This window comes from Hemibagrus wyckioides, linkage group LG10, assembly GCF_019097595.1.
Source record: "Hemibagrus wyckioides isolate EC202008001 linkage group LG10, SWU_Hwy_1.0, whole genome shotgun sequence".
Lineage (NCBI taxonomy): Eukaryota > Metazoa > Chordata > Actinopteri > Siluriformes > Bagridae > Hemibagrus > Hemibagrus wyckioides.
In genome coordinates, this window is record NC_080719.1 from 17,159,355 (window position 1) to 17,171,669 (window position 12,315).

Below are 12,315 nucleotides of genomic sequence, written 5' to 3' on the forward strand. Positions count from 1 at the left end.
GTAAGTAGATGTTTATCAGTAGATGTTTACCAGGCCGTTGATTGATTTTTTTTTTCATTTTATTTGACAGCTTTACAACGACAAGTTTGAAACTCTCTCTATATATATAAAAAACACAACGCCATTGTAACTAGTGTCCTGCGAGGGAATTTTTAAGACAGTATTGAAGTGCAGGATTAGCAAAATGACCACGCACTGCTGTCCACCGCCTTACACTGCACCTGATTGGTGGACGTTGTAAGCAGCTATCCCAGCATCCACTCATGACTTCATGGCATGACCCACCCGCTTCCTCACAGCACCCCGCCACCAGGAGGTGGTGCCATGCCTTTGTCACTCAGCCAGCCTTGACATAACCCGCTCCCTCATACCTGGACACCCGAGTGCACATTCACCCAGCCACTCACTGACTCAGTAACGTTAGACCTGTGCTCAAGCTGCATCGTTCTAATATTTCCTCCTTTTTTTCACCACACAGCCCTGATGAGGACTCATGCCAAAAGTTTGTGCCGTTCATTGGGGTAAGAATGCTGAGCTAATCGACTTTTGTTAATCAGAACCATTGCAAATTGAATCTGGCCACAAGATGTTTATGGATTGTTCTTGCTTGTCTTTTGACAGTTGGTGAAAGTAGGCATTGTTGAGCACAACCTGTCCACTTCAGGTAGGAGCCTTCATGCACAAACCACATCTGGTACAGAGTGAACATCTATATACCATTAAATAATGGTGAACATCTTTATAATAAGTTACACAGCCTTCCATCCCCACTGTGAAGCATGCATGGTGGTAGTATCATGTTAAGGGTTACCCATTTCCTTTTGGTTGCATTTTGTCAGCTTTATTCCTAATGCTGTCAAATCCCCAGCATCTTCTTCCATGTGTTTTCTTTATTCGTTATCCAAACTACTTCAGTTTGTGCTTATAGATTTAAGTTATATAACACTTCTATGTACGGTCCTGGTGCTAGCTGTGTGTGAAACTGATTGATGAACAGCTGTGTGAGCATGATTTGTCCAGGGAGTCAGATTTCGGTACACCGGAAAGGGTGTGGGGGTTTATTAAGTTTATTTAATTTTATCAATGTGTACATATTCCATGAACCTTTAGGCGAGAATTGGGTAGACCCCTGCTTTAGATTCTATGCTATTTGCATTGTTTAATAATGGATTTAATGGCAACCAGAATTGGGATATTCTGTCACAATCCCAGTATAATTCCAGTTGAGATCACTGTTATTTCTTGTGCATACCATAGTGTAATTTAATGTGTGTGTGTGTGTGTGTATTCTCTGTAGTGGATTCTGATGATGCCAACGTGATGGGTAGCATGAACATGCTGTCTTCACCTCCAGCCCAGACTGGGGCACCATACGGGAAAGACATGACGTGCACTCCTCCCTCTTCTCCCTCTGTCTCGGCTAGTCTGTCTGGAGCAGGGTACGTTACTTTTCCTTTTTCCTTTTCTCTCACTCACAAAAAGAGATCACTCTAGATCATTACAAGTTGTCTACACTCTCACAGTTCTTTCCTCGTACATATTGCGTGCCTTTCTTTTACCTCGGACAGTGCATGGAGTGTATTTTTTATAAGAGGTCATTAAAGTCACAGCCTGTCTTCAATAACCACTTTCTCCTGGTCAGGGTTATGATAGATACAGAGCCTGTCAGTGGAGTATAGTGTAAAGCACCCTTAATGAGGGTCTGTCCACTACACACACCATATACACACACACAGACACTCGCACACTCATTCCATTTATCAGCATATTTTCTGGACAATGTAAGGCCCAATTATTACCTTAAATCACATACATTTTGCAGTATATTCCCATACACTCATGAATAAATACTAAAAGTACTGTACCCAGTGTACATGCCAGCATGAAAGTGTCATACAAGCAACAGTAAAGTTATATATGGCTCTATCACCAGGTTTGATGAGTTAACATTATGAACTCAGTTCACTTCACCTTTATTTATATAACGCTTTTAACAATGAACATTTTCACACAGCAGCTTTACAGAGAGCTGGTAACACAGTAATAAACCCAGAATGTTTACTTTTCAGATTTATTATTACAGCAGATATTTTTACTTGATTAAAATTTCAGATTTTAGTAGATTTAAAAATAAAGATATGGCGTATACTGTAAATAAGGCAGGCAAACACCTAAACACCTTAAGTAACTAAGAGTGTGTGTATGTGTGTGTGTAGTTCTCCAGGCTCAGGTGGAGAGGTGATGGGACTGCAGGTGGATTACTGGACGTGTCAGGGTGCGGAGAAGAAGAAAGACGGAGAGAAAAGAGACGTGGGGATGAAGAACACGCTGAAAAGCAACTTCCGCTCCCTGCAGGTCTCACGCATCCCCAGAGAAGGAGAACTTACTCCACCTCACGGCATGGCCATGACCGTCGTCATGAAAGAGAAAAATAAAAAAGGTGACACATACACACACACACTATAAACCAGGGGTGTCCAATCTTATCCAGAAAGGGCCGGTGTGGGTGCAGGTTTTCATTCCAACCAAGCACAAGCTACACCTGATTCCAACTGACTAATCAACTGATCTTGGCTTTCAGTAGACTCAGGTGTGGCTTCTGCTTGGTTGGAATGAAAGCCTGCACCCACACCGGCCCTTTGCGGATAGGATTGGACACCCCTGCTATAAACCATCTTTCAGTACTTCCTCCAATTCTTAATTAAGAGTGAATTAAACAGAAGACACCCTTTGTGTGTGTGTGTGTGTGTGTGGAGGTAAAAAGAGCTAAATGAGTTACCGTGCACTCATAACACGTATGGAAATCCAAGCTGCATGATGAAACATGATAATGGTGTTCAGGAGCCAGCGTTGTCATGGTTACCATAATGCCATGAATTAGACGGATACAACAGCAAGGTGAACCCGTGATACCCACCGGAATTTTTAAATTGGTTGCTATGGTGATTGGAACAGTTTCTTGGAGATCCAGTCAGCAGGCTGCTTAAGAGCACGAACTGTTCGCTATACCATAGTGCAGGAGGCCAGAAAACTTACAGCAATGTAACATAGGGGAGACACGTATTCAGAGATAGGTTACACACATGCTTAAAAACGCACTCGATTTTCTATATTTTCTAGATTTTCTATATTTCAGCATTTAGATCATGCAAATTACCTACATATACTGTAGCCTCAGAGACAATTTAAAAATTAACAGTGGAAAGGATAATGTGGTGAAGAGGACATGCGGTGGAAAAAGCATCAAATAGGGGTCTAGTATATTGTCAGTTTTTTTTTTTTACATCGTGCTCTGACTCTTAAAAATGCTCACAGCTTTATATCCCATGTTCATGTCTTTCATGCAGTGTCCAAAAGAGTGCAGATGGTACGTTATTGTGTTTGTGATTTCTTTCTCCTCGTGATTTATTGGAGCTGGCACAGCAGGCCAGGGTGAGCATTTTGTGTCCCTCTCTGTTTGTAGTGATTTTCCTCAGCAAGAAGCCCAAGGAAAAGGACGTGGACTCCAAGAGCCAGGTGATCGATGGGATTAGTAGGCTGATCTGCACAGCCAAACACCAACACACCATGCTGAGAGGTAAAGAATGGCTCACACACACACACGCACACACACACACACCATAACAACATGAATAATTCAAAACCAGATTTGATTAGTTCACACTAGGGGGGAACATTATGAAAGATTCAGGGCATCATGATGATAAGCATACAAGCCAATAGAATGGTTTTCTAACATCTGTAGCAATGTCATTGTTTTATCAGGATTTTCTTTACTTTTCACATGATAGGGTTTTTTATTAAACAGCCAAATCTTGGTCATCATTTTTGCTTTGTCAGTTATTAGTCATTAGTAGCACATTAATAGTTTGTGTGTCTGCTTGGCTGCTTGTTGTGATCATTCGATTATTCATTTCTTTATACTGTAATCTGGTTTATGTTTAGCTTTTATAGAACTCACACTCATTTATAGTGAGGAAGCATTTCAGGTCATACAGGGCTGTAGTGTTTTTACAAGAGATATAACTGCTTGATTATTAATATTAATGTAATATTAATAATAATATTCTTTGAGTCAATTTGACAGCATACTGGCCTGGTAAAGATAGATAGATAGATAGATAGATAGATAGATAGATAGATAGATAGATAGATAAACAGACAGGTAGATAGATAGATAGATAGATAGACAGACGGACGGACGGACGGACGGACGGACGGACGGACGGACGGACGGACAGACAGACAGACAGATAGATAGATAGATAGATAGATAGATAGACAGACAGGTAGATAGACATACAGACAGATAGATAGATAGACAGACAGACAGGTAGATAGATAGATAGATAGATAGATAGATAGATAGATAGATAGATAGATAGATAGATAGATAGATAGATAGATAGATAGATAGATAGATAGATAGATAGATAGATAGATAGATGAACATGATACTGTTTGTAATGGTATGGAGTAACAATAGCAGGTGTACGTTTCTGTATTATCTTATTGTGGTATGCTGATATACAGTATATCATCACACATAGGTGTAGTTTTCACATGATGAGGATCATCCAGTGTTCAGCTCTACACTAGCAAACACTCTTCATGTGAACACTCAGCTGTCACTGTAATCACAGTGATTGAAATAGAAGTGTAACTTGGTGGTGCTTTATGATTTGGTTGGATAGTATGAATAAGAACAACCCACAAACCACTCACAAACCACATCACTCATGTACACTCATACACACACCCACCCACCCACACACACACACACACACACATATAAATATGAATAAACACAATGTGAACACATATACACTCATAAACACACACAAACATATAAACACGCACACATACACATATATATATATATTATATATATATAAACACACATATACACATATAAACACACACATACACACTCACTCTCAAACACATAAACAAATCACACACTAACTCACTCACACACATTACAAATATATAAACACACACACATACACACACACACGTATAAATACACATATACACATATAAACAGACGCATACACACACAGACATTTGTATAAACACAAAACACTGTGGATGATGTGGATGATCAGTTGATCAGAGAAACAACAACATTACACAAAACCTGTAGTGTTAGCAAACTTCCTTTTGAATGTGGAAACAAACTTTCAGTAAACCAGAACGATTACTCTAACAAATACAACAGCTTCATGTATTTTTTTTAAAAAAGCCGGCTGTACTTCAGCGTCTCTAACATCCTAAACATCACCCAGCTCTGTTTCTGTGTTGAGGCTTTTCCAGTCACACGCATGCATCTAAATTATTTAACTGAAAATTGGTCGAACCCAGAGATTTGCTACAGGCTTTAAACACATCAGCACAGGAAGGGGAGAGGTTTCATTGATTTCGTGGCTTATTCATTTTATTTACACTCTCGGTTCTGATTAGAGAAAGAAAAAAGACGAATATGGAAACATGATATAGGACAGAGAAGTGTGCGTGTATTCTCCGCGTGTCTCCGCGTGTCTCGTTTACGGCTCTGAACTCGTCGAAATAAAAGATAACTGTCATGTTAGATTGTGATGTGATTTGCAAGCCGGGACTTTTATGCGACTTCATTAACACATCCCTGTGCTATGGAATCTAGCTAACTTCATATCTCTACAATCTACAGAAATGAGCTAATGCTAACCGACTGATTCTGATTCTGATTCTCACTCAGACTTTATTTTTTTTCCCATGGTTCAGAGATGTTTTCCTTTCACTTACTCATTATTATGCTTTTCTTACACTAAAGCATGAAATCATACAAGTTGGCACTCGCATTGTGTGAACTGAGGGGTGTAGCAAGGCCACTAGTCGTAAACACTGATCATAGTGGCGCAATTCTTGTTTTTTGTTTTTTTTTTTTTTAACTTTTGGCAGTGAGCACTATCAATAAATTTGATTTAAGAGCTCATGTACGACAGCGTGATAAGTCAGAACGGATTACAGATCTGCATACGGCGACAGGGAATGACCTTCAGCTATTTATTAAATTATTAATAAAAACATTCTAAAACACTTTGAAGGTTACATCACCCAGCCGCTGAACGTGAACGTTCAGATTAATAAAATGAAATACAGCTGCTGAATTCTGGGAGAATTAAACAGCCTTTGTGTTTATATTTTAGATTCATACCAACACTAATGTAATGTTTGTAGTAGTATGTAAGGTGATGTCATTTCCTGTTTTTAATTTTATTTTGTTTCATCATGTGATGTTTTGGGATGTCTGCCTTTACATGCACACGAATGTATTATGGAGTTGTTCCGCCCTTTGCAGCTATAACAGCTACAACTCTTGTGCGAAGGCTTTCCACAAGGTTTAGGAGTGTGTTTATGGAAATTTTTGACCATTCCACTAGAAGCACATTTGTGAGGTCAGGCACTGATGTTGGCCCGCAGTCTCCGCTCTAATTCATCTCAAAGGTGTTCTATCTGTGTTCTCTGTCTATCAGGCCAGTCAAGTTCCTCCACACCAAACTCCCTCATCCATGTCTTTATGGACCTTGCTTTGTGCACTGGTGTTCAGTCATGTTGGAACAGGAAGGGGTCATCCCCAAACTGCTCCCACAAAGTTGGGAGCATGAAATTGTCCAAAATGTCTTGGTATCCTGAAGCATTAAGAGTTCCTTTCACTGGAACTAAGGGGGCAAGCCCAACCCCTGAAAAACAACACCTGAATTCAATGATTTGGAGGGGTGTCCCAAAACTTTTGGCAATATAGTGTAGATTCAAATCTATCTAGCCATAGATGTGTGTATAAAGAAAAATCTATAATGTTAATGATTTTTTTTTAATGTAACCAAAACTAAACCCTTGTCCTTACACTCCGATGAAGTGCTTATAGAAAATGTCTGCCATCTGCTGGTTATATTGTATTATTACATCTAGATTTGAGTATTTTAGAATTCAAGAGAATCGACTGAGTCTGGCGATTCAGATTCAGATTGACTGATCCGTTTCTTGTTAAAACGACAAACTGTGTTTAACAAATGATTAGTTTCCATTTTGAGTTGGCTCGTAATCAATCAGTTGTATCATTGAACCAGTTTTATTCAATTCAAATCATTATTTTTGTTTACACCTCTATGATATTTCAAATTTCCATAAAAATTTGTATACAAATTTCAAAGTACATTCCATATAGTTTATTCAGGTGCATCTTCATCACTAGCTGTGGTTTGCTCGGTTGCTAAATTTGTTGCTACATTACTGTCTTTTTTTTTATTTCTTGACCAGTTTCTATTGATGGTGTGGAGTGGCACGATGTGAAGTTTTTCCAGCTGGCCGCACAGTGGCCCACCCATGTCAAGCACTTCCCCGTGGGAATCTTCGGCTACACCAAGTCCCTGTGACAAACCCATGATGCTCTGGAACTTTCTCTGGCGCACGCCTCATGAAGCAAGGACGAGACTGTCTGAGGAAAAAAGGGAGACTGAGGAAAAAGAAAACAAAAACCCAAAATGTGGATTTTCCTGTGGAAACGCTCTGAAGCCTGTGTCCCAAACTACATGGATGTTGTTGTTATTAATGTTCTGTTCTGTTCTTGGCTGTTGCACCAGCAAAAGGAAGAAGGTTTGTAAAAAAAAAAAAAAAATATATATATATATATATATATATATATATATATATATATATATATATATATATATAAATATATACATGCTGCCATTTTTGTATACATATTGTGGTTAGAATTTTGTAGCCACCACGTAATGGCAGCTTGGTTTTGCACTTTGTTTGGTTAGCATTTTTATTATTTCAATGAAATCCTGTGGTTGTATTTGTTCTGTGTACAAGGTGGTGTGTGTGTGTGTGTGGTTTTGATGGTGGTGGTGCAGAAGTGAGGGTGATTGTACTGAAAAACTAAATAGGGGGAGGTTGTTGGGGCAGGTGGGGGTGGGGAGGGATCAGGTTTGCTCTTCAGAGTGATTCAGACCTTGCTGTGAAATTTAAAGAGCTCTTCTTTTTAACGGCTCTTTTCAAGATTCTAGGTTGAAGTCGGGAGTAAGGAGTCGCGCATGTTAAAGAAATACTCCAGTGTTTTACCGCCTGAACTGTGTAGCGTACGTGTGAGTACGACACAACAGACTTTCCTCGTACGGAGAAAATGACTTTAAACTAATTTACTTGAAAATAAATGTGAACCTAAAGGTAGTTGTTGAACTCCATCGATAAAGATAAAGGCTTATAATTACACAAAACTTCACAATTTCCGTTCAGTCGTGTTGTTTTATCTGAATTTTAACACTGAAACTGCACAGTAAGCATTCATACTAGTTACTCCCAAATTTCCCAAATATTTTGTAGTATTTTTACAGCACTAGGCACACACAGCTGAACTTACGCTCAGATGAGAAACTCTAGTAGCTCTATAGAGCCTTTAAGGCAAATTAAACACAACGCTTTTGATTTTATTTGATTTACATGTTATATGCTTGGCTTTACTGTACTAGATTCCGTTGTGGGCAGGTTAGCAAAGCAAGCTAACTTCTCTGATACATCCATCCCAGGGCAGGTCGTTTATGATGAAAGAAAAGCAGTGCAAGTAGGAACTAATGGTGTAAGTAGGGAACTAAAGAAAACTTACACCACACAAACCAGATGAATCGCTTTACCATTTGTTTATTGAAATTCTGGCACATACAGAGAAAATGAATGGTTGTCACTAGTGTGAACACAAATCCAGCAAATTATTTCCGATGAAAAAAAAAGGTAGTCCCCTGTCTGAAATCAGAATTAGACCTGAATTTACTTCACTACTTTCGACCAATAAGGAAAAGCTTTCCAGTTTGTCCTTAGACATCTATGATGAGTGAGATGTAAAAGCTTTTATTTCTTTTTCTCAGGAAAAGGGAAACATGTTCACGTTCTGTGTGTGGTAACAGCACATACACTACAGTGCAGTAGATTAGATTAAAAACACTGGGGTATTTATTTAATGCGGTGCGTAGCATGTCGTTTGCCTGGTTTGACTCGAAAGCACAGTGATCTGAAAAATAAAAATGAAAAAAAGGAAAACTATGAACTAGATGCTGCTCTCATCCTGTCTAAGCTTTTAACAGAAAGATGGAAAGTCAGTTCTGTGCAAATTTAAAGGGAGATTTTGGAAATTTGGCTCGTGACTGCGATATAGATACCTCAGTTTGAGGAAAGTTTCAATACGGATCTCAGACCAAAAACTGTCGCAATGCTCCAAACACAACGTATACAGAAAAAAGTGTGCCCTTTAAGTACGTTATCGAGGCTTAGGCCAGACTCTGATTAGAGACGTCTCAGATTTATAACAGCAAAAAATAATAATAGTAATAATAATTCGGACACGTGACATTATCCTCCGGATGAAAATGAATGAACTTCTTGGAAGTGCACTAGGGCTTTTATAGAGTGTGCTTGCTCGAGCGATATTGTGCACACAGGGTCAGTTGCGTCAGCTGTCGACTGCCACTAAAGGGCTTGTGCTTAATGATAACGAGTTGAGAGCAAGGTGCTCCATGTTTTTACAGTAGAGCTGCGTTTTTGTATATCCATTCTCTCAATAATCCCTTTACACATCCGTGTGTGTATATACAGTATATATATCTATGTGTGTGTGTGTGTGTGACTGAAAATAATGAAGACGAACAGAAAGTGAATAGTTTGGAGATGGGCGAAATGGTTAACAAGTTTTAAAAGGGTTCTGTGTGTGTTTGTGTGTGTGTGTGTGTGTGTGGGTGTGTTACTGCACATGTGTGTTTGAAGAGGAGAGGAACCAGGACAAGGTCTTCAGCATGATTTGAGGATGATTTGAGGCATTGCAGTGTTATTATATATATATATATATATATATATATATATATATATACACTGTTACATATAGAGGGGTTGTGTGTAGTCTCATTGTCAATTGTACAAAAGTTGTCTCTACTTTGTCATAGCTCTACAGCATTTCATCGGACGGCTCGGCTTCGTTCACGTCCAGTTACGAGGCAGAATTTTGTCCGTCAGACATTTGGACTCTTCTGAAGTTTTGTTATGAAACACTACAATGACGTAAGCTTGCCCTCCTTTAACATCCAAGAGCGATCTGTAAAAAACAATAAAAAGAAACACTAATATGCGGCCAGTCTGTTTGTCGAGATAAAGATCTGCAGACATATTTTGCACAAATGTCATTTTAAGTGATATGACAGTATTCCTTTGCGGTATACCACTGAGGCAAGCTTTGCTCCTTATGTTCCCGTTCCATATGTGAACGTATGTATTTTTGTTTCGTATTGTTTCTACTCTGTTCAGTTGTCTTAAAAACTGTTGTGAATACAGAAACGATTTTAACCTTGCCTGCATTCTTTTTAACTGTTATTGTTATTAACATGTTGTTTTGTATTACCCTTTTAAAGGAGTTGACCTCTTTTATAGGATATTTTGTGTTCAATTAAGGTTTTGAAGCATTTCACATGTAACTGAATACAGGAAAAAATGAACCAGTGTGTTCTGTTTTATGAGTGCACAGACAAATACTTTTGTTTTGCTTTTTTCTGTATTTGATAAATACATAACATTGTGTAAATTGATGAAATAAACGCTAATGCTAAAACCGGTGTGCATTTAATACCATAGCATTTCTAACTGGTCAGAAAGTCTTAGTCTAACAAGTGATCCTTTATTAAATCTAAACCGAAATTATCCAGCTTGCAAGTTATAGGGAGTAAAAATACAAGTGTATTAGTGAGGACTCAGGCCATCGCACATACAGCTGCAATGTGCCATGGTGTCCATTGCGTAAGTCATCCATCTTTCCAAATGATGTTCCCTCAGCTGGTGTTTTGATGATGATGGTGGAGAACACTGTCCAAGACATCGCTCCAAATTCGCAGCATGTGATTTATATCATTTTCATCCACATCAAACTATTCAATGGGTGCCTTGCAGATAGGACTGGCTTCATCCTGGAAGGATAGAACTTTCCTACTCTCCAAAATGTCCTCACAGCATAACAGAGCCTCTGTTTTTTTTCCATTTAATTAGTCAGTCACCCATACATATATTTTTAGGTCAGTTCAGAGATTCATTAGAAAATAACTTGCAGGGTATATTTGTTTTATTTCAGCAGTGCCTGTGGCATAGGATTAACAGTGGTTAAAACCACAGAGAAGCTTTAGCTGTGTTTTTCATTTGGAGACCACTTCAAAGTAAAACCAATGAGAAAGACGTGACATGAACTGGTGTAGTGGGGAAGAAAGCATACCTCTAAAGAATTAGAGGAACACAGAGTTAGTCATAGATCCACTGATTTATTTTTACTGCACATCTTCAGCATCTTCAATTCATTTTATTTGAATCACTTGGAGAAGCTGCTTCAAAAATGTCTTTTAAAGAGAATATATTTCAGACAGACTTCCCACTGGATTTTAATCAAAAGGTAAAAGAACTTTTAAAGCAAGTCATTTTTACTAAATCAACAGCAGGTTGGTGACCACGTAGTTTACTGTCAGCTTGTGATTTCTCTGTATTCCAACAGATGGCAGTAGTGTAAGAAAATGTTTATTACCTGAACTCAATTAGAAGAGCTTTGTAAATACAGTATATTGATATGATTGTGTTGGTCTGTCTTTTGCTGCCAAAACAGCCCTGACCCATCATGCACTTTGTATTCTGACACCTTTCTGTCAGAACCAGTATTAAGTTATTCAGCAATTTGAGCAACAGTAGCTCGTCTGTTGGATCAGATCACACGGGACAGCCTTCTCTCCCCACATGTATTGATGAGCCTTGGCCACCCATGACCCTGTCGTCGGTTCAACACTGTTTCTTCCTTGGACCACTTTTGATAGATACTGACCACTGCAGACCGGGAACACCCCACAAGAGCTGCAGTTTTGGAGATGCTCTGATCCAGTCGTCTAGCCATCACAATTTGGCCCTTTGTCAGACTCGCTCAAATCCTTACACTTGCCCATTTTTCCTGCTTCTAATACATCAACTTTGAGGACAAAATGTTGACTTGGTGCCTAATATATCCCACCCACTAACAGGTGCCATGATGAGGAGATAACCAGTGATATTCACTTCACCTCTCAGTGCTCATAATGTTATGCCTAATCAGTGTACATATTCAGTTAAAGTGGTCTAAATCACGGGTAAATAGATCAGAGTTTTATATAGCTCTCCTTGGGTCAATTTTAAAAATCTGAAGCACTTTTATACTGCAGTGGTATTACCTTAGTGATATTAAATTATACAGGGACATCCTATAATCATCTAAATCACCCCAAA

At 38.8% G+C, this 12,315-nt stretch overlaps 1 protein-coding gene across 2 annotated transcripts in view; it reads left to right on the forward strand.

Annotated features, from left to right (window-relative positions):
• The window catches only part of si:ch211-126j24.1 (phosphofurin acidic cluster sorting protein 2), a 73,283-nt gene extending 65,633 nt beyond the window's left edge, over window positions 1-7,650 (forward strand). For both annotated transcript variants that reach the window (XM_058401128.1, XM_058401129.1), the window contains 6 exons: window positions 479-521; window positions 622-664; window positions 1,298-1,439; window positions 2,217-2,440; window positions 3,464-3,577; window positions 7,300-7,650. In XM_058401128.1, the coding sequence (XP_058257111.1) occupies window positions 479-521; window positions 622-664; window positions 1,298-1,439; window positions 2,217-2,440; window positions 3,464-3,577; window positions 7,300-7,415 (682 nt within the window). In that variant the 3' untranslated portion in view covers window positions 7,416-7,650. The remainder of the gene's footprint in view (window positions 1-478; window positions 522-621; window positions 665-1,297; window positions 1,440-2,216; window positions 2,441-3,463; window positions 3,578-7,299) is intronic.
• The last annotated feature ends 4,665 nt before the right edge of the window (window positions 7,651-12,315 follow it).